This window comes from Lichenostomus cassidix, chromosome Z, assembly GCF_008360975.1.
Source record: "Lichenostomus cassidix isolate B80296 chromosome Z, HeHo_3.0, whole genome shotgun sequence".
NCBI lineage: Eukaryota > Metazoa > Chordata > Aves > Passeriformes > Meliphagidae > Lichenostomus > Lichenostomus cassidix.
In genome coordinates, this window is record NC_139511.1 from 58260189 (window position 1) to 58283461 (window position 23273).

The following is a 23273-nucleotide window of genomic DNA, read 5'->3' on the forward strand; positions in this document are numbered from 1 at the left end:
AGATGCATCAGGATCATCAAGTCCAACTCCTGACCCTGCACAGGAAACCCCAAGCATCATACCACATGCCCAAGAGCATTGCCCAAGTGCTTCTTGAACTCCGTCAGGCTGGGTGCTGTGAACACTGCCTTGGGGAGCTGTTCCACTGCCCATCCACCCAGGGGTGAAGAACCTGTTCCCAATATTCAACCTAAACCTCCCCTGACACAATTCCAGGCCATTCCCTTGGGTCATGTCACTGGCCACCACAGAGAAGAGATAAGTGTCTGTGCCCCCTCTTCCGCTCATGAGGATGTTGAAGACCACAGCAAGGTCTCTCCTCAGTCTCCTTTTCTCCAGGCTGAACAGACCAAGTGACCACAGCTGCTCCTCATACAGCTTTCTCTCAAGGCCCTTCAACATCCTCATGGCCCTCCTTTGGACTCTCTCTAGTAGTTTAATGTCTTTTTTATATTGTGGCACCCAAACTGCTCCCAGCACTGGAGGTGAGGCTGCCCCAGTGCAGAGCAGAGCAGAGCAGAGCAGAGCAGAGCAGAGCAGAGCAGAGCAGAGCAGAGCAGGACAATCCCCTCCCTTGCCACGCTGGCCATGCTGTGCCTGATGCCCCCAGGACAGGGTTGGCCCTCCTGGCTGCCAGGGCACTGCTGACTCATGGCCAACTTGCCATCGACCAGGACCCCCAGGGCCCTTTCCATGGCACTGCTCTCCAGCCTCTCATTCCCATCTGTCTGTGCATCCAGGGTTGTCCCATCCCAGGTGCAGAATCTGGCACTAGCCCTGTTTGAATTTCATATGGCTGATGATTGCCTACCCTCTGTGGGTTGCCCATGTCTCTCTGAGGAGCTTCTCTGCGTTTAAGGAATCCACAGTTATTCCCAACTTTGTCTCATTGTCAAACCTAGTATCCCTTTGAGTCCTGTGTCCAAGTGGTTCATGCAGACAGTGAAGAGAGCAGGGTGTAAGACTGAATTCTGTAGAACCTCACTGGTAACCGGTCACCAGCCTGATGCAACCCTTTACTGTAACTCCTTGTGCTCCACCCATCAGCCAATTTCAACTCATCAGCCAGAACTTCAACTCTATAATGAGGGAGAAAAAGAGGAAGATGCTAATATAGATGTAGACTTGAACATTTTTGAACTCTGCTACAATTTAAACCAGGATTCCAGTCAAGATTTTCTGGTACATCAAAGTTAACCAGTTAGTAACCCCACTTTTCCCCTGCCCAAAAAAATTCACAAATGAGAAAGTAAGGTGAAGGCCATGACAGTTTATTAGGGAAAACTGTACCTGTCTGATAATGTTGTATGAATACATATCACAGCTTAATTTCCTCCCGGACATGAACAAGTCATTAACACTAACGTCCTAAGATATTTCAACTGAACCAAGATAAGTTTCTGAACAGGCCTTAATAGCTCCATGTAGAATCAGTTTCATTGTAGTCTGATCTAATTACTGTAAAGACATTTACTAAAACAGTATCTGGCTTAAGCAAACATAAGCCATGGAACTCAGCTCAAACCTAGCTCATCACTCTGTCACATAATTAAATGACATATGGGAAAGCAGGAGTACTGCTGGGAAGAGCTGGTAGGGGAAGTGGTGAGTTTTGAATGTAGAATGAGACACCATGAGGAAGGTAAAGAGCTAGTCAGCCCTAAGACTGTGGTCCTTATTTTATGGTCAACCTTGTTTGCAGAACTGTTTCAACAGGCTGGAAATGGAGGCTTTCCTCACTGATTGTCCTTTTCTTTACAAATATTCACTTTCCCCTCGTCATTACTCTGTATTTTACTGCTTTGTGTTTGTACTAGAAGCACCGCCAAACACAACTTGCACAAAACAGCCATCTCCAAACATTTTGGGATGAATCTTGGAACCAAAACTACATTCTTACATTTGTTCCTCTGAAACAGAGGTGTGGGGTTAAACTACAGAAACTCAGATGATTGAGTGAAAGAACTGCACATTTCTGCTGCATAGGTGAGGAATGATTTGTACTTAATTGTAACTGTTGCTCAACTTCCTTTCCAGGCTTTCATTTGTTTAAGCTATTTTTGATTAATTCAATTAAAACAAAAAAATAAACATTTTGCTTCCTTGCAAAGTTTTGTTATTTTTGTTTAGGAGAAAAAGGATAAGATAAACAAAAACCGTCTTTCACACTGACCTATAAGAAGGAAACCAATAAGTAAGAAATACAGACTTCAGACTTAATTCAAAGGAAATAAGCCATAAACCTCTTCAAAAGATAGTGTTTACATATATATATAAATGCACCCTGCTTGTCAAAAATATTTATACAAAAATTAAGACAATTGTTAATTCTTGAGTGTTACAAACATAAAAATGCCACCTGTTTTCCACGTCAGTTCAGCCAAGACTTCAGATTATTTATATTACTGAACATCCCCAAAAACTTTTAACTTAGTAAACTAATGAATCACAGTGGAGTTTCAACTCAGACAACTGGCAATGCAGATGCAAGTCTGAAGTTAAACTGAATCAGCAACTGAACAAAGAGCAAATAATTTGAAACTTAAAAAAAATGTTGCAGCCACATAGCCTGCACTAATATCCCCTTAATATATGCAATTTTTATTAGGCTAGCTCTTCAAATTTCCACTCACAGTAATGCTGTATACCAAAAAACCTCAGCCCTCACTGTATTATTTATTTCAGAAAGGGAATTAAGTGGTGTATTTTTGTACATGTGCTTAACATCCTAGTACATGTAACAAATAGTCCATTTTCAGGGAAAATGTAAATAAAGTTAACTTCTCCCTTTAGAGCCAACATTTGTCATAAGAAAGTATGTGCTATGCAAATTGGATGGCAGCTGATTTTTTCCAGTCAATGTGAGGTTTCATCATCAGTTACAGTCATAGGCATCAACCCTTCATTCATTCAATCATAAAAATGTGACTTACTAGAAAAGGAAAAATAGAGTCTAAAGGCACAGAATCACATAGCTGCTCTAGTAGGAGTCTGTAAACACAGAATTGTTTGAATTCAGGAAATCCAAATCTAGGAAAGTAAAAAGGCATCTGAAGCAGGCTTTTATCTAGCCAACTTCCTTAAATACCCAAAGGGCTTTGAGGTCTACAAAGTATGCACTAAGATACCGTATTTCAAAAAGCAATAAGGCAAATAGTATACTCATTATTTCAAAAAAGTTACAATGGTGTAGGCATACACAGTATAACTTAGTTACAATGCGTGGTACTGTTTCTACTACATAGCCCTATAACTGTTTCCGTTCTACATAATTGGAGGTTAAACCAGGGTTCCAGGTGAACATAAACCCATTCTTGTACCGCCATCTGCCACTGGCAACAGCTCTTCAGCAGCATTTGTTCTGCTGCCTGGGTCACGTTCATGCTGAGCAAAGTCCACAAACCAGAGGCTAAACACTGTCATACTTGTGAAGAGCTTCTTCTAGCTTTTGTGTCACTTTTTGGAAAAAGAGTATTTGCTGTTGCAAGAAATGCTGCATCTGTGATTTAAAGTCCCTCACACGAATTTTGTGGAAATGATTAATTTCTGCGAGGGTTGCAAAAGAAATAATGTTACAACGTTCTTGAATGCCCTCAGCTTTTTGGAGCTCCATCTTCCCCTCTTCCACGTGCCGCTTACTCTCCTTTACTTTGGTAAGGGCTCCTGTGTAAAGAACAAAACGAAACAGTTGAACTGTGAGGACAATAGAGACTTGACTACTGAACTTTAACAAGTGATTTATAACAACAAGGATACGTACAAGGCTTATTCTCAGTGTATTTATAGGTATGCATATATATGTATGTGAATGCAAAGGAATAAAATAAAAGCTTTCTAATGTAAGAAAAATCACAGACCAGTGGATCCTGTGTACAAAATAAAACTCAACACCGTTTTAAGGCTCAAGCATGCAAAAGTTACTAAAACATTTTATTTCACAACCTTAAAAACCAGATGGTATCCTTCAGAGAACAACTGATCATTATACCAGTAGTTGAACAAGTGAAAGCACTAGAAAACTAGTCAGATCAATTTAAGCCTGCATAAACACCATTAAAGTAGTCTTGTTAAGAATTGGACTATGTCAAATATTCCTTTTCCCAATCCTTGTGAAATGTGAAAAGTACACCTTAATACACAAAATCTTGTCAATACATGCTTTTGCTTTTACAATAGAGATACTTCAAAATTCATTACTGACTACTGGAGAATCTAAAAGTTTACTTCAAAGTCAGAGATGCCCAGGTAGACCTTATGCAGTGTTATAAAAGCTAGCAGAAAATCAGAGTTATAGAACTAACAGTCCTCCTTCTCCAAATAGCTAATTAAGGCACATCTGACAAAAACAAAGTATCACCCAAAACAGACCTACCCAAAGCAGACCCATAAAATGATAGAATACCAAGAAACATCTTAAGACATTCATATTCTAGAACTTGATTTCTCACAGAGCAACTTCTCTGACTTAAATATTACACACTTCTTTTATTCACATAACTTATCCCAACCAGACTAGTACAGCTTTTATCATCTCACTCAATGCTTGTTCCTTTAAATATTTGTAATGTCGTAATTCTCCTTTCAGATTACACTTCTTACATGTGACTACAGTGTGCTGCCTGAAGGCCAAGGGCAGTGTCTTTCTGTGGGGGCTGCAAGGTAGTCACAGGGTTCCACACCTTCCTGGCTTGTATGGCATGCCAATGGGATGGCTAAGAGCTTGGCACTGTCTTCTTCTTCTGATTGACCTCATCATCTTTAGCCTGGCCCCAAAAACACCACTGAAAAGCCTTTCCCACATGCAGTGATGCCAGCAGTGGGACCTTGCTAGAAGATCTGTGTGTTGTATTCCAGGGAGTGAGGAATCTGGGAGGTACAGTATAATCTGAAAAACATTTAGTCCCTTCTCCTACAAAAAAACCCCACTTCTTTCAACAAACTTAACCAGGCTTAGCAAAAAAATTTTTCTGGGCTCTGTGGGCACGACAGGAATCCATGCGCAGCTGTGAAAAACTGAAATTTGGGACTTACTGGAAGCCAGATGTAGCTGGTTAAATAAACATGACAACTCTTCAGTTGTGATGTGGGAAACAGTTTTAGATGCTATTTCTAGAATGATCAAACTGGAAAAGAAATACTGAAATTCACAGCATCAGCAGCTGAAAGCATAAATTGAGCTCTGGAGCATATATAATCTTCAAATTATTTTATATCAATAAAAAACATGTATTACCTAAAGCCCTCCAGACTAGATATGTGATGCAATTTTTTTACTATTAAGAAAAAGAAAGAAAAGAAGATTTATAATTAGGGAAGGAATCCAATGGGAAAAGGTACAATCATTAACAATGCTCTCTTAATGCGTATGGATCATACTGGTCCTGTAGTGGAATTTCCTTTGAAACCTGGACAGACTACAACCAGATGTCAGCAATATATGACAAGGCTTATACATATGCTTAAGTATAACTTTGCTTGGGTTTTTTTTTTTAATGCCTTTAAATGAAGCATTTAATTATTAGTAATATAATTAATCTTAAAATAACTAGATAGAGGGAAAATTTTATGTTATTTTACGTCAAAGAATCCTCCCTAAACACACAGGAAAAAAACCTCAAATCTATATGCTTTACTTTAAGAAGAAATTAGTCATCGGTTTTAAAATGTCAATTTTAAGCTATTCAGCATCTACTGAAGTTTGCAAGACTTCATTTAGCAAACTGTAGCAAAAAAGCGTTATTAGTTTTCATGGCTTTGAAAGCAGCTTTAGTAACAAAAAACACCCAAATTTTCTCCAAACACCATTCCATAATCTATAGTTCTTATATTTTAATCCATGTGAGCAAAACCCTGAGCTAGAACAGTGATTTATTGGTGTGGAAGGTTCAGTGATTCATGCAGGTTCCTAATGGTGAATGGATAGGGTGAGGGATTGTGGACTGGAGAGATGCTCCTTGTGTACATCCCTCTTGAAGAGGAGGATGCCTCACTAGGGGATGGTAACCCCTAATGACTCCCAGCTCACAGCTCCTGATCCGCTGCACCCCAGGCTGTACACCACAAACTCCTCCACCTCCATCCTCACTAACTGTTCCATCACACTCAGCACCAAATCCAGCATCTCACAGCTCCTGCTGATGCTCTTGCGGGATGTTGGGGTGAGCAAGGCCCCCCAGTCTAAAAGTACACCTACAGAAACTTCTCCTGGTTTCTGATTTTAGTTATGTGAATACCTAGTATTGGTTTGGACAATAAAAAAACCCAAGGTATATTAAAAAAAAAAAAAAAAAAAGGGCAGAAACACAGCAGTCCCAGAAAAGACTAACACATATCACACATATCACACATTTTAGGAAAAAGAAACAGAAGGAGCCACCTCCCAATGCGTATTAGTTCAAGGAAGCCTCCTGCTGAGTACATGCCGGGGATAAATATATGCCAGTGCACTATTCCCAGAGGGAAGGAATATGTAAAAATAAATTCTTGGGCTTTTTTTAGATCCAGATGTACAGATTCTGTACAATTTTGCTCATGCATTTAAAGCTTCTGTTCTAAGGAAAAGACCTTCTGCCAGGAGTCCTGTTCCAGTGATCAGGACTAGCTTTCAAACAAGAGAAGAGTGCCTGGATTAAAGATCATGCAAAAAAACAGCACTACATCTATTTCTGTTCTTAAAGATGGGGAAAAGCATAAGTGAATGCTGCTTGTCATTGCCCAAAGCCTTACAGTAAACATGCTGGTGCTCACTGAATGCAGCTGAGGGCTTCAAAGAGACTCAGATTTCAGTGCTTGTTTTGAAATACAAGATTAGACAATACAAGACGATATAAACACCTTTAACAAGGGACATTTGTGCTAGCAAAATTTGTGCTAGTGTATTGTGCTAGAAGCCAAGAAAAGAGGGACAATGTAGTTTCTGATAGAAATAAATAATTTCAAGCCATAAAACAGAGTATACAATCAGCAATTTAAATGTGTGCTGAGGACACACTATAAGGGAAAAAAAGAAGTGTATTGAGACATGCAAACATGAGACTGCAATGAGGTAGGAAGAGTTATATACATTCAGGAAAAAAAAATCCTGAACCCAAGAGCACTCAGATTTGGATCAAACAATGTATTTTCACATCACCTGAAGTTTTATTCCAGTAACAGATGTTTTGAGATTGTGTGAAGAGTCAACCAACAGTAGGTTTGAATCCATACACTCACTCTCCCTCCACACAGGAGGTATATGTGTACTCCTATGAATCCCTGCTGACAGATATGTGTCTCCAAGTCCAAGTTGCACCCTGCAATGTTGCCAGAAGGCAAAAGTTTTGAGCCTCAGCTCTTGCTGACTGCAATCCAAACTGCTCTTCAACTCCTTAGACTCCTCAGGAAGGCAGGCCTGCCCTGAGCCTGCCAGCACATGCAATCAGAAGCCAAAGAACAGCGATACCTGCTTAGGATGTACCGCATTCCCATTTTTACCTCTTCTCAAAACACCCAAACGTCAGCTCTCAAGTGCGGCATGCAACAGACAGGAGTGAAGCATCAACTGTATCTGAAGCTACTAATCCATACAAAAATTCTTCAGTGCAGGAGCCCTTTTTTTGCTCTGTATTTGCACAGGACTTACTACAATGACATCTGTTTCATGGCTGAGCTTGCTCCATTCTTAAAAAAGAGAAACAACACATTGCTGTAGCAACAATGATTTAACTACATACAGTAATGCTGCATATGGATGAAACACAAAGAAGTGTCAGCTTAACGCTGCTGAATACAGCACCTGAAGCAGTGGTTAAGCATCTGTTGAAGTCAGTGGGGTCTGAAATTCACAGTCAGTCTCAAGAATCCATTAAATCATCAATATATCAATGTCTTCAGTATTTCACTTCAATATACTCAACTTGAATAGTCACCTGGCTTATAAGTGGCAATAGGTTAATTTTTCATATCCTGTGATTCTAGTGCTTTTATCACTGCAGTTATTAAAGTATTTCTTTCACTTCAATGATGAATTACGCTAAAACAGAGCAAACACACTTTTACAATCTCTCAGCAGCTGTACCTCAGAAATCTTGTGCAAATAAGATGATCTGTGCAACAAATGTTTCATCTTTCTACTATCAGCAAGCTACAAAATAACATTTAGTGCACTACTTACTAGAAACTTGCATTTCCACACAATTCATCTGTCCAGCACATCAAATGGTCTAATAGAATGCATGATGTGTCCTTCAAAGCACATTAATGAAGGGAGAGCTTTGCACCTGTCAAACAGCTCCATTTGCTTTACTTTTCTTACAAGACACTGTTATAATATAGACACCATCTCTAATAGGAAGGAAAAAAACATATTCATGATGCTGCTTTCATAAAAGTATGTAAAACCAGATAAAGTACTAGAAAGATTTTCTTTTACCTTACTTAATGATGAGATTACTGAACTACAGCTCTTTGCTTAAAGATTTGAAAAAGCAAACCCTGGGTAGCTCATGCGCATGGAAACAACATTATTTCTAATCCAGCAGACTGCTGCCAGAGCAAGTTGGTCTACATGGTTGTCCCTCTTACCCCAGATCTAGTAAAGATGTTGTTATGAGATGTCTCAAGTGACTAATCCAATAAAAGAATGCAACTGGCCTGGGGAGAGAGATGATGGCTTAGCTTGATCAACGGCTTAGCAATGTGATCCAGGTCAGCTCTGGGTTACACAATCATTAGCTCCAACACAAGGGAAGTTGCAGAAACATTTCATGAGTGTCCTGGATTCAGCTAGGGTAGAGTTAATTTCTTCTCAGTAGCTGTTAAAATGCTGTGTTTTGGATTCAGAGTGAGAATGGTGTTGATAACACACTGATGTTTTGGTTTTTGCTAAAGCATGTTTATTCCAAGTCAAGGACTTTTTCCCCCCCACCCTCCTCGTCTCATGCTCTGCCAGTGAGGGAGGAGGTGCACAAAGAAACTGGGAAGGAGCATAGCCAGGACAGGTGACTGGAACTGACCAAAGGAATATTCCACACCACAGAAGTCATGCCCAGGATATAAAACTGGAGGGAGTTACTCGGAAGCAGGGCTGATCTGGGTTCAGGAAGGGGGGGTCTGGCGCTGGTCACTGGGTGGTGAGCAACTGCATTGTGCATCACCTGTTTGTTTCCTTTTGATTATCGTTATTACTATTTACCATTATTATTGCATTTTACCTTAGTATCAATTATTAAACTGTCCTTATCTCAACATAGAAGTTCCACTTCGAGTCTCCTCCCCATTCCACTGGGTCGGGGGAGGAGGGGGGGAGAGAGGAAGGGTTGAGCGAGTGGCTGCACGGTGCTTAATTTCCAGCTGTGCTTCAACCACAACAATGAAATAACACACAGCGTGAAATCCTACTCCAATAAAAGTCCCCAAAATTCTCCCTCTCAATTCAAAGTGAAATAGTTTGTAAAGAAACAGAGGTTTTGCTACACTGACAGATTATTTTCTTAAGAACGCTCTGAGCACTGATTAACAAAAGAAGCCTACACTAGGATTCTGCAAATTCTTTACATTTCCTGGCCAAGATTTATAATGGAAAGCAGCATAATAGGAATTTGCCTGAAATTAAAACCAGAAGACATTTTCAGTAGAGGCTGAACCATATAAAAGAAATGTCACAGGGAAAAGTACCATTACAGTTATTAATACTGGGATGAGTTGCTCCTTTAAAATCCAGTTTTACAGTTTTACACCAAAAAAGGCAAGTGATTTTCAACACCAAAGGCAAAATTATGCCACTTGCTTTTGGTAAGTGCCAACACAACAGTTTTCAAACCCAGTCTTTGGGTTTAAAGGATGATACTCTTCTCCTTAAGGGTGCAAAACCACTTTAACAATGTTCCCTTTTCCATAGTGAAATGTCAGAAGTATAAAAATCAAATACATCAAACTACAATTACTTTAGTGTTACAGGGGTTTTTGTAGATACATGAAAACGGCTATAATGCTTTTAGAATCTGCAGCCTAACAATAGTTTAAGAAGTGAGCTTAGTTTTTTATTATTTTGTTGCCCATTGCTCAAAAAAAGCCCGGAATAACATAGTGCTATCCTATAAATTTAGGCTTATAAATTACAGTAGTGTGCTGACATCTAGGTTAACATTGAGCGACTGCAGAGTTATTAACATCAGACAGAATTATTTGTTCCTTCAGTTACCCTGTTGCAAAGCTCATTGAAAGCTGACACTCTTCAGTTCAAAATGAAGTCGCTTTTCAATTACAGAACTCATGAGATCACACACAAATAAAACAGTCTTTTCTAGAGATTTCAGAAAGTTAATTAGCTGTAACCTCATCTGATGGTCTTAAATTATAAATTGATTTAATTAACATAAACCCAAATAACAATGGTGTTAGAATGCGCAGAGTAAAACATCAATTTTTCAAAATCACGAGGGTTAATGGACATTGTACATGTATAAGTAGTATTTTTTAAATTTTAAATAATATGATTATTAAGACATGACCAGACACACTGAGCATATATCTGCCAGTTAGTGTACACACACAGAGGAAGAGCATACAGAGCCAATTGATTTATCCAAATCTAAGATCTAAAATCTAATACCAGCGCATGTTCAGAGAGTCTAAAATTATCACACTGCTGAAAAGATATTTAAATTTCCACACTGTCAACGTGCATTCCAGTTCCAGAATACCCCAGAGGAATCTACAAGCTTTGGTGTGCAGCACCTCCAGTACAAATGCTTTGCTGGGCCATACTACACCACACTGCCATGTGAGCAGATGCCATAGTTTGCCTTTGGAATGGTTGATAGCAGGAAGTGAGAGCAGCACAGTCAAATAAATGAAAGAAACGTTATAGAATTAGCATTTTAATGCAGCTACTGCCCCACATAATGCCATTAACAAAATTTAAAAAACCCAACAAAACATAATGCTAGGTGGCCACATAGAAAAAAATGTGTAAAATAAGATTAAAATTTTCCATGCAAATCTTGAACGCAGTGACGTTAAAACTGTTATCTTTTGTTGTATTGTACACTAGCAGTGCTGCAAGCAAACAAATGACCTTATTTTAGCCACTAAAGCATGTTTAAACTGTGAACAGCTTTGACTTTACAGGTACTTACAGTCATGTCTGAAAGGAGGTCTGCCAGCAACTATTTGACTATAAAATCCAGCTAAACTATGTGTACAGCTGTCTGTTATCACAAACATAGCATTTTGCATGGCAGCCTGAGAGGCAAATGCTAACTGGTGCTGGATTTGTCCAGTTCTAAGGCACTCTGTACTTTTTGGCACTGACATGTACCATTTAAAAGAGTTTTTCTTTGGTATGGTTTCAGCTGGCAGTGCAGATTGGGGGTACAGAAAAGAGTGAAACATAAACTAGGCTGGTCACCAGAAACACAGTACATTAGCCCATTAGAAAGTTAGTCATGTTTTTCAGGACCACACTTGAAAATTTAAGCAACTGGAATTTGCAGAAGTACCAAGATAAAATCTTTCAGTCTTTTTTAGTACTTCTTATTACATCTGACTGGGGCATCAAATAAGCTTTTTAAAGAGAACTAGAGTTTTCCAGAACTGTAGTTGGTCTATTACAGTCCAGTTGTCAAAGGTTTTGAACACTAAATTTCCCAATCAGGATGCTAAGAACAAGCATTTTATGCTAGAAAGATGCTACAGATATTTAAAGCTTTTTTAAGTGCCCTGTTCATAATGCTGACTTCAAGATGACCACCATCAGAAATTATACTGTACATGCATGATAGAAAGTAATTTTCAGTAGAACTGGTTAACAACAACTGGTTAACAAAGGAGCAGAAATGTCTCCTCCTCCTCCTCTCCAACATGGAAGAGACTGTTGGTGAAAAATGTAACTTCTTTCAAACTTTTGGTAAGATCAATATGATGTGGATGGACAGGGGAAGACAGGTAAGACTGCCTATCAACATCCATACACTATTACTGAGAGAAGCACACATAAATGCAAGTTCCACTGACTCTTACATCACTGCTTTACTGGGGCACAATGAAGCACTTGTTTTGTTAAGGCTACAAGGGAAGCAAAGAATGAGCACAACTTAGGGTGTTTGCTTGTCCATTATCACCTGCTTAGCTCCACTGCTGTCCTACAAGGAGCAAATAAAACATTAATTGACAGTTTAATATAAATTCATATGAAAGGAGTCAATATGCAAATTAAATGCAGATATTAGTTTCCTTTACCCTAGTACCCTTTTACTGCCCTCTCTTAGATATCTGAATGCTGCAGTTTCTCTGTAAGGACAAAAAGAAGTACAATTCCTGCTACAGAACAAAAATATTAAAGGTAAGCCATCATTAATGTAACTAATTAAATATGTGATATAATAGAAAAGCAGAACATGTGAAAATTATAATATAATGCTATATATTGTGATTATTTAAAAGAAAAGCTTCTTTAGCATACTGCTAGTCAGCCATCATAGGTATTCATGCATATAAACATTCAAAATCATAAAAATTCTAAATGAAATTAGAAGAGTAAATTAATTTTTACCATGGGACAACAAAGCAATCTAAACCTCGAATCACAGGATGAACCTGCTTTTCACATTGTTAATGAATGAACTGCATGTAGGCATAAAAAGGGTAGCTCAGCTCATTATGATTACAGAAGTTGTCCACCCATGATGTGTACCTACTTAAAACAAAGGCTGAAAACATCACACTTCTTCCTGTTCTGCTACAAAAACAACCCAAAGTCACTGGCAATAACTGAACAGATTGTTTAAATGCTGGTGGATTGTTCTGGGTTCCACTCCCCCCCCCCCCCCCGATTTTATTTAAGTCCTCACAGCCTTCATGAAAGATAAAAACAAGACTGTGTAGAAAGCATGTGCCATTTGTTTGCTCTAGTCTGCTGATAAGGCTCATATTCAGGGGCTCAGCCAACTGTAATTTCCTTTTTTTTAAATTAGAATTTTCAAATTCTGTGGTATTTGAGCCAGGCAATTTAAAATACATAAGGTGCCAACTGGATAAGTTTATACAGTCTGCACTTATTGACTTGGCATTTCAACTGTTCAAACAAAGTCTAACAATGAAGTCATGGAAAGATGCTGGAAAGGCTGAAATATGTCCTTGTTTCAAAGGTGACTTACGAACTGAAAAAGTCAGTCAGCTTGTTTGGTTTTGGTAATGTGCTAACAAAGAATTGGAAGAGCTCTGGGAGCTTCTTTCTATTTTCAGTCTACCAATTCTTGCCTTCTGTGCTTGGATGGAAACCCTTTCTGCCAGACCAGGAACACTCAGAGCTTTGTGAGAACCATCTCATTTATGTAGATTTTTCATAGGTCTATCAAAAGGCATTACTTTGTTTTTGAAATAAAATTACTTCTACTTTCTACAGTGTAATTTTTAATTCTTCAATGTCGACACTGTTCTGCTACTCCCCAGATGCTCACAGGGCCTTCCCAGTAAACAAGGCCATACTGCTTGTGGTGAGCACATAGTATGTGGCATCTTATGTGATCTGACTAAAAATCTGTTGAAAATTTTTATCAATTTAAATATGCACTGCCCACAGTCAAACCTAAAGGTGTGAGCTCTGATCAAAACTTTTCCTGTGAGGACTCAGAGGGTAGACTGGAGAGGCTTTCTGGTGCGCAGTAACGCATGTAGTTTCTCCCATTGAAGGAACAGTTATACTCTTCCTCTGCTACCAGCTGGTTTTGAAAACAAAACCCATCCCACTGGTGTTTTATTAGCCATGGAATGTCTCTCTGTCACTGAAGATGTATGGTATCAGGCTAGTTTCAAAAGGTAGTAACAAAAAAACCCATCATGACAACATGAATTTTGCTCCCCTAGAACACTACAGAGATTGTGGGGGAGTGGAAAAGAAAAATGCATCATACATTAAGAAGATCCATGCATCTTTCAGACGGACAGGGCATAGTCATCCTTTTTTTTCCCTCTTCCTGTTTAATTTTCTTCGAGTAAAGCTATTGCTCAATTTTAGTAATTTGCTCCTGTCTTCTGATTTCACACACACTAAGGCAGCTGTAATTTTATACAGTTTCTAAATGTGAAGATTCTTTCACATTTTTGCTCCATTTCCTTAGTGTTACCTTCAAATATTGGGAGACAATATTGGGTAATGCAGCAACAAGCAGACAGTGTTACATCATCACTGTGACAGCTATGGGGAGGCTGACACTGCAAAAAATACAAGTCATGCTGGAGCAGTACAACTTTTCTCACTGAAGTTCTTACACAGATGAAATGCATGTACCATCTCTTTTTACTGCTGTAAGAGTCATTTGGCTAGAATTACATGCCAAGCTCTTACCCAGCAGCTATCTGAGTTGAAGCTGATGCAAACTCTATGCATCTGAGTGACAGAGGTGAGTTGAACCCATGCAAAATGTATGCATCTGAGGGACAGAGGAGAAAAAAACCCTACAGGGTGGATAAAAAGAAAAACAGTGATGAAGAAAACCACGTCTGCACAACAAAGTGAAGAGCTTAGGAAACAAGCATGAGAGAATAGCACTGCTTTTACACTGTAATGTAAAATTTTAGGTGCCAATATTAACCAGCCTGATTTATTCATCAATACAAGTACCATTCCTTTCCCCTGGGAGGAGGAGTGAGAAGGAAGCTGAAAATGTTAAGAGTTCCAGGCTTCAGTGCTGTTTTGGTTTTTGGTGCTTTAAATTTTGATGCATTTCCATCTGGACAGATTTTTCACCTAAAGTTTTGTAAGATATTATAAAAACACACACAGTGCATTCTTTAAAGCCTACGTCTAGAATTAAGTTTGCTTCAGATACATAAGACCATTTGCCACATTTTACTTTTCACAAACAGTGATCAAGAACCAAATAAGTCACTCAGGCATTTTTAAAAATAGTTCTCTTAAACCCTGGCATGCAGAGGAGAGGGAATTGCCTGTATCTTAGGGAACATTTAGACCACTTTCTCAGATCTGTTTTGTAAAAATCATAACCAGAAGTTTGTCAAACATTTACATCATAATGTTAAGACAGAGAAGAAATTTGGAAAGCAGAGATGAAAGAAGCATGTTAGTCAGTACTTCCTCCACTTTCACGAATCACAAGAGGCCAATTACAGTAATTCCTCAAACAAAACTTGGAACAAAGAAATCCAAAATACCCCCAACTTCTGTATTCTCACTAAGCAAATACAAAGACAAGAGAGCCAGACAAGAATGAGCTAGAATACTAGCATATGCTGTCTCCAATTCTGACAAGTACACAAATTTTCTGCACCTGAACTTGCATGGGCCTGCAGTGAACATTTGTGTTGAAGATTATTGAAGTAGGAAGATTGCATCAAGCTGAGTGAAGCTTTAGTAATTAATACGTTGAAATTATTTCACCAAGAATGCCTAGGGAATTTCCCCAAGTAGATCTTCAGTGCATAAAAGAGAAGGTATTATCCATTACAATTGGGAAGCTGCTTTTCCTCTCAAAACTAAAAAAATAAATCAACATTTCTTGAAAGATACACCAGTTCTGCAATAGAAAATTACAAAATGCAGCTTAGTTTTTTGAGCCTCCAGAATTTAATATCCCTCTACTGCAAATGTTTTGCCTGAGGCTAAAGAAAACTGCATACAAGCGCATCTGTCTAACATATTTGCATCTTCGATTCCAAAACCCCACGTATATGGACAAGAATATTTTCATACACGCGCTTTATAAGCATTTACCTACAAGGGTAAATGAGGACTTTAATGAATCTGAGGACTAGATTCATGAAAGTACTTGGGTGTTTAGAAGCTTAAGACACAACTCTGCCATCATCCACCCTATCCAGGCACCAGTTTTCCCTAATCACTTAGTTTTCCAAACACAACTGATACAACAAATTGTTGTAAGGGATGTATGCCTTGGTACTGATATGTTCTATGCCAGCTTCAGTGCAATTCTCAGACCAAGTATATCCAAATGAAAATGTGGGGCTTCCAACTTGGCACATTCTTTGCTGTAGGGCTCAATCCAATGAATCATCAGATGTGGACTAGGGTGTATATGAAATGAAGAAAGGTCTCTCTTAAAGCATTGACCAATTGATATTCAACTGGCATGTGGTAAAGAAATGTTCAAATCCTTCCCCTGCCTCTCCTGTAACAGGAACTTTAACTCTTCCTTCCCTGCAGAAAATTCCTTAAACATTGGGAATTCAAGATGAAAGAGAAGAAATCTTGTAAACGTAAAGAGGTAAAGGAATCTTGTACAATCTCCTATTGAAGCTATTGCCATTTCATAAAATATCAATTAACAATACTAATAAGATAATGAGCAGTTTGAAAATATTTCAACAGTCTGTTGATTCACATGTCTTACACAAATTACACAAATCAGATCACATATGATGTCTCAGCACAGGAGGCAGAAAGACCTGAATCCGAAAGCAATTAAAAGTACAACAGTTAACACATTTTCCTGGTAACATGCAGACAAAGCAATAGCAAGGCTTACATGGCTTTGGTTCATAATTCTAGGGAAAAAGACAAAGCCCACGTAGAGGGAAACTTTTATCTCTGTGGCTTTTTTTGCAGAAGTTGCAGAAAGTTTTTAAACAAAACCTCAGACATGCAGAGTTCTCAATCCATAGCACAAAGCACACTTACAAATCAAATTGAGCAGCTCTTCAGCTAACTGCAATAAAGCAAAAGCATAACAGGACAACACAGTTAAAATTACAGAGTCACAGAATATGCTGAGTTGGAAAAGACCCACAGATATTACTGAGTTCAACTCCTGGCCTGGCACAGGACACTCCCAATGTCACACCATGTGTCTAAGAGCATTGTCCAAGTGCATTTTGAACTCTGTCAGGCTGGGTGCTGTGACCACTGCCCTGGGGAGCTGTTCCAGTGCCCAATTGGAACCCTTTGGGTGAAGAACCTGTTCCTGATATCCAACCTAAACCTCCCCTGACACAACTCCAGGCCATTCCCTTGGGTCCTGTCACTGTCATCACAGAGAAGAAATCAGCGCTAGCCCCTCCTCCTTCCCTCACAAGGAAGTTGCAGACTGCAGTGAGGTCTCCCTTCAGTTGCCTCTTCTGCAGGCTGAACAGACCAAGTGAACCTCAGCTGCTCCTCATATGTCTTCCTCTCAAGGCCCTTCTCCATCCTCATGGCCCTCCTTTCGATGCTCTCTAGTAGCTTAATGTCTTTTCTTATATTGTGGCACCCAAACTGCCCCCAGCACTGGAGGTGAGGCTGCCCCAGTGCAGAGCAGAGCAGGACAATCCCCTCCCTTGCCCGGCTGGCCATGCAGTGCCTGATGCCCCCAGGACAGGGTTGGCCCTCCTGGCTGCCAGGGCACTGCTGACTCATGGCCAACTTGCCATCGACCAGGACCCCCAGGGCCCTTTCCATGGCACTGCTCTCTAGCCTCTCATTCCCAGTCTGTCTGTGCATCCAGGGCTGTCCCATCTCAGGTGCAGAATCTGTCACTAGCCCTTGTTGAATTTCAGGTGGTTGGTGATTGCCCAGCTCTCTAATCTGTCAGGGTCTCTCTGCAGGGCCTCCCTCCCTTTGAGGGAGTCAGCAGCTCCTCCCAGATTTGTATCATCTGGGAACTTGCTTAGTGTCCCTTCCAGTCCTGTGTCCAAGTCATTTATGAAGATGCCAAAGAGCACAGGGTTGAGGATGGAGCCCTGGGGAACCCCACTTGTGACAGGACACCAGTCTGATGTCACCCCAGCCACTGTGACCCTTTGTGCCTGACCCTTGAGCCAGTTGCTCACCCTTCACAGGAAGTGTTTTCCCAGCTGTGAGCTGGACATTTTGTCCAGAAGCATACAGTGAGAGATAGCAATGAATGCTTTACTGAAATCCAAAAAGATTATATCAATTGGCTTCTCCTGATCGACTGAGTGGTTTACTTTGTCATAAAAGGAAGCATGATTTAATAAACAGGACTTTCCTCTCATGAAGCTGTGCTGGCTGTGACCAAGGACTGCATTGTCTTTCAGGTGTTTTTCAACACCTCCCAGAATAATCTCCACAACTTTACCAGGCACTGAAGTGAGACTGACAGGCCTGTGGTTTCTGCTTCTTGCTCTTCTTGAAAACTCGGGCAATGTTTACTAGCTTCCAGTCAGCTGGAACCTCTCAGGATTCCCAAGACTGCTCAAAAATCACTGGGTGGAGTTTTGCAATGACATTACTCAGCTCTTTGAGGATTCCTGCATGAATCCTATCATGCCCCATAAACTTGCAGGGATTCAGACTAAGGTGGGACGGCTGACTGGGAGTTCATCATTCTCACACTCAGGATCCTCCAGCTCTATGCACAGACATGGGCATGTTTTGGGTTCAGCTACCTTTGTTTTTCTGTCCTTCTCAGGTCCAGGGGAATATGATCTTGGGTTTTATCTGAAGTAAACAATGTATTTACATTATGTACGAAAAAAACCAAACAACTGACTACTCTTAACTAGAGAGTTCATAATTTTAAAGGCAGGGCCATTTAGTCAATGTGTCAGGTAGGCTGCTGCTTCTGCCACTTACGACACTTTGGTGTCATTTCACTGCTCAATCAGGTTGTACACTAGAAAACAAAACCCTCAAAGAAAGACACATCAATTCTATTTTTCAGATGATTTCTCATCACCAACAGGTATTTGTACAGTCTATAGAGACAATATCATTTCTCAAGACTGGCTACCATCCCAGACAGCAAATTTAAAGTATGTTGCAAGAATACCAAACAGATCATATTTTCATCTGAAGTTTATAGATTGGAACTGAAAAGCTGCATCTTGTTAAAAGTACCTCTCAACAGTAATAAATCAGCAATACACTGTGTGCAAAACACGACTCTCAGTTTACCTCGTTTGCTGTGCTGTAACAGAAACAACAACACACAATCCACACAACTCTGTTCCTGTCATGACCAGGGGCACTCATGAGACCAGCTTCTCAAGCCCATGCTATTTTCCTATTACTACAATGTACCATGGATGACATTGTGAACACAGTGCTAGCCCAGAGGTGATGGAGCATTAATAGCTACATGCAGGAGAGCTGGACACTTCACCAAGCTGCTCCAGGACAGTGCTGTAGTCCAAAAGCAACTCATGCTCATGCACTGCTCTAGTGAAAGGGTATTTACATGAACCTTTCCCAGTTCAGCAAGGTAAACTTACCCAGTAAGTGTAAATTCAAATAGAACTACAAAAGAAATAAGGATGCGTTCAGCACCTATCTTAATATTCCAAATCCTCTCTTCAAAGCCTTGTCTCCAAAAATACTTCAGTGAAGAACTCCATATAACCTTAAAGCTTGAGGATGTATTATTTAAATAGTATATACAGTCTCTTGGATTTTTCCATTTAATAAAAATATCTGTCCCTTTATTTTTTTCCAGAAGCTTACAGATAATCCTATTAGATCACAACTCAATTTAACATGCTCTGCTCCCAAATATGAAGCATTGCCAAGGCCACTTGTCTCTCCAAAACGAAAATATTTGAAAGCTGTTTTCAGAACACAGTGCCACAGCAGCTAGCAAAGCAAATCCTCAAACATAGACTTCACAGCCCCCCACTTTCTCTTCAAAATAATATTAAGGTTCCACTCACAATTTTCAAGATTTGACAGCAGAATGGAAATCTGATGTTGATGCATGCAATTTTAATGAAAAACTTATTTTCTTAAATAACAAAAATTATGCACTTCATAGCAACTCTGTTTCCTCAGAGTTTCTCAGCAATGCAGACCGCTGGAAGCCTGTCTTTTTGCTCTGTTGAAGAAACATTTCCAACTTTTTTTTTCCGAACTTAAGGTACTGTTCCAGATACAAAACCCCTGGAAATGTCATGTAAGGGCAAAAAGACTGATTCACCCTGGGTGACAACTCACCTGGCATGCAGAACACCACTTATTAATCTCCAAAATAATTTTCAAAAAAGCTCATGCAGTTTCTTGGATAGCTTACGGATACCCATTTCTGCAGAACATATGTGATGTTTTCTTAACCTCTTTTACAGCTGAAATCTCCACACCCCCCTGAACTTTAAGTTGAAAACTACAGGAAAGGAATATAACAGAAAAAAGAATGAATGATGGACTTACCTACTTGCAATGGTAAAGAATGTATGACTATCAATAATTTAACAGCAGCATCTCTACATATGCAGTACTACAAACTTCTGCTTATTTGAACAAGTGTCATTAGTTACACAGCGGATTTTTTTTTTTCATTTTTGAGTTTTTCTTTCTGACAGATCACAAAGCACCTTACAACTAGCAAACTGAACGTGAAAAGCATGTTTCAGGCAGAAAGATGCTGAAAGGACATCAGGGGAGCAGCATATGTTCCTAACAATAGGGGCAAACACTGAACAACTCTAAGTAAGAACACTGTAGCAGACCATTACTCTTTCAAAGACACCAAGAGAATTTAATGCTTAGCTGAAAAAAGATGTCCCAGCAGATTTATATCTCACCAGACTGATGCTGCAAAACACACCCACACACACCCACACCCACACCCACACACCCCCCACTCCACATGCACCTTGAACAGGGTAGTCAGTCAGAGGAGTGCCTGCATCTTCAGATTACCTCATATTCATTATCTACTAGATCAGAGATTTAAGATACCTAACATACCTCAGAGTAATACATGTTTCCATACCACTTGATTTCCATGGTTTGTGAACAAGCCCCCATTAATCTTTAATGTATCAGCAGTATACTTAGATGCAGTTCCTTTCAGAGATATGCAACCAAACACAGCAATCTCTGACCAGCAAAACTCTCAGCTACATCCGGGCCTTTGGCACAGAACAAAAATTGTCACTGATGTGTTTTCTGTATTTCTAGCGAGAGTTTACCTGAGTAAACACAGGCAGATTGAATTGAAGGCCAGCAAGCGAGACACAGGGCAAATTTAGCCCCTGGTTTCCATATCTGTTGCATACCACTGATACATAAAACTTAAATAATTTCAGACAACACTAAAGGGTCTTACCTTTCTGCACATGGATGATGTCTGGAAAGTTGGCCAAATGCCCCTGATATAGCGCTAACAAATCCATCACAGGATCTAGGTCCTGCCGGGGCTGATCGGCAAAGAGGTCCCCGATGGCATCATAGGCTTCTGCAGTGAAGGCTATGGCTTGGTTGAGGCCAGCTGAAAACGCCTGCTGGTCCAGCTCAAATGCTTGACTGAGGCACTTGAAGGAGTGCCCCACCTTCTGGTATTCCTTCTTGAAACCTGTGACTTGTTTGCGGGCAAATTCATTGGCTGTGTGATTAAGTTGCAGGGCACTCTCATCCATCTTCTTGGTGAAGGCTTTGAAGCCATCCACCTGGCTTTCCACCTCCTGCAAGTCCAGGCTGGCCCCAGGGCCCGTGGGGACGCTGATGGTCAGAAAAAAGTTGGCACCCACCATCTCATCTTTCTCAGCCTTGCGCTTGCCCTGTTTCCAGGCCTTCTCGTCTGTGCTGGGACAGGTGAGGAAGTGCTGGAAGGCATCGCACTGAGCCAGCACGGGGTGGCTGCACATATGGTCCATCCACCACGCCAAGCCTTTGCGACGTTTGGAGATGAAGTCCTCCTCAAATCGGCCAGTGGCCTGCTTCTCGGGCAAGTGGGGAACAGAGATGACAGGGAACTTCTCAGCCAGGCGCCCGTAGAGCCAGTCAAAGTGCTTGTAGCGGCGGTGCACCTGCTGCCCGGTGTGGCTGGGCACCAGCTTGTAAGCGATGTAGCTCTTCATGCCCTTGAATTTGGTCTGTTTGGTGGGGTCCTCGATGGAGCACTGGAAGGGGTAGGGGTTCTCTTGCCACTCGGGACCCCTGGGGCCCAGCACCACGCACAGCTTGTCCCCATCCTTCACGAAGCCCGACGCCTCGCCCAGCACGAAGGCCTCTCCGCCGGACTTGACGAAGGTGGAGAAGCGATTGAGGTTGCGGCTCACCGTGGCCGAGCTCTTGGCGGCGCCGCCGCTGCCGGGCGGGTGCGGGTGGCCGGGCGGGTGCCCCGCGCCGCGGGGGCCCAGGGACGGCTCGGAGCGGGTGGACAGGCGGTACCGGCCCGGGGCGCCGCCGCCCGCCGCCTCGTAGTCGGGATAGGAGCTGCCCAGGGCGCCCGGCTCGTCGGCCACCGTGGAGCTGTCGTCCCAGTCGTCGTCCCAGTCGTCATCGCTACCCTGGCTGGGCTGGTAGGAGCCGCCGTAGGGCGGGAAGGGATACCCGGCCGGGGGCGGCGGGAAGGGCTCGGGCGGGGGCTGCTGCGCCGCCGGCTTGAAGGCAGCGACGGGCGGCAGCGGCTCGAAGCCGCCGACGGGGACGTTCGCGTAGCGGGCGGGTGGCGGCGGCTCGGCGGCGGGGGCGCGGATCACCTGCACGTAGGAAGCCGGGAAGAGCCCGCGGTCCCCGCGGCTGTTGACGCCCTCCAGCCACCCCTCGATGTCCTGCTCGCTGCACAGGCTGAGCACCTCGTGCTCCCGCAGCGAGATCTCACCCGGGTTCTCCGACCTGAAGTCGTACAGCGCCCGCGCCCGCAGCGCCATCGCCGCCCCCGGGGGCGCTCCCTGCGCCGCCGCCCCTCACCGCGCCGCGCCGGCGGGGCTGCGGCACCAGAGTGCCGCCGCTGCCGCCTTCGGTCTCCGCGTCCCTCTGGCGGCGCTCCCGGTGGCGCTCCCGGTGGCGCTCCCGGTGGCGCTCCCGGTGGCGCTCTCGGTGGCGCTCCCGGTGCCGCTCCCGGTGGCGCTCCCGGTGCCGCTCCCGGTGCCGCTCCCGGTGCCGCTCCCGGTGCCGTTCCCGGTGTCGCTCCCGGTGGCGCTCCCGGTGCCGCTCTCGGTGGCGCTGCCGGTGCCGCTCCCGGTGCCGCTCCCGGTGGCGCTCCCGGTGCCGCTCCCGGTGCCGCTCCCGGTGGCGCTCCCGGTGCCGGCGGCGGGCGCGGGGCCGGGCCGGGCTGTCCCACGTCGCCAGTTGCGCTAATCCAGAGCCGAGCGGCAGGGTGGAGTAGCCGAGCGCAGAGCGGCCGCCCCCATCGATGGCCCCCTACGCCCCCTGCCGGCCGCGGCCCGCTGCCTCCTGGCCTCCAGCGCCGCCGGCGCCTCCCGACCCCTCGAAGGCTCGCCAGCCCTTCCCCGTGTCCGTCCGGGAAGCCTCCCGCGCCCCCGCGTCTCCTCCCCGCGCTCCGGTGCCACGTGGGTGCTGCTGGCTCCCCTCCGGCTGCCTGCTGCTTCCAGAGGAAAAGTCTCTCAGGGTGCGTTTTGCTCGTGGATAACGTGGATAG

At 42.6% G+C, this 23273-nt stretch overlaps 1 protein-coding gene across 1 annotated transcript; it reads right to left on the minus strand.

Moving 5' to 3' along the window:
* Positions 1-1255: 1255 nt before the first annotated feature.
* Positions 1256-22940, minus strand: SNX18 (sorting nexin 18). The gene is made up of 2 exons (XM_085043387.1): positions 20997-22940; positions 1256-3663 (listed from the first exon to the last, which is right to left on the minus strand). Exons 1-2 carry the CDS (start codon positions 22540-22542, stop codon positions 3410-3412), a joined length of 1800 nt encoding a protein of 599 aa, XP_084899513.1. The 5' UTR covers positions 22543-22940; the 3' UTR covers positions 1256-3409.
* Between the last annotated feature and the right edge of the window lie 333 nt (positions 22941-23273).

Bases quoted from the DNA above. Each gene is read 5' to 3' on its own strand.
- SNX18 (XM_085043387.1), bottom strand. From the start codon at position 22,542: ATGGCGCTGCGGGCGCGGGCGCTGTACGACTTCAGGTCGGAGAACCCG. The intron at 3,664-20,996 runs GTAAGACCCTTT...TTCTTTACACAG, and splicing joins CATCATCCATGTGCAGAAAG to GAGCCCTTACCAAAGTAAAG.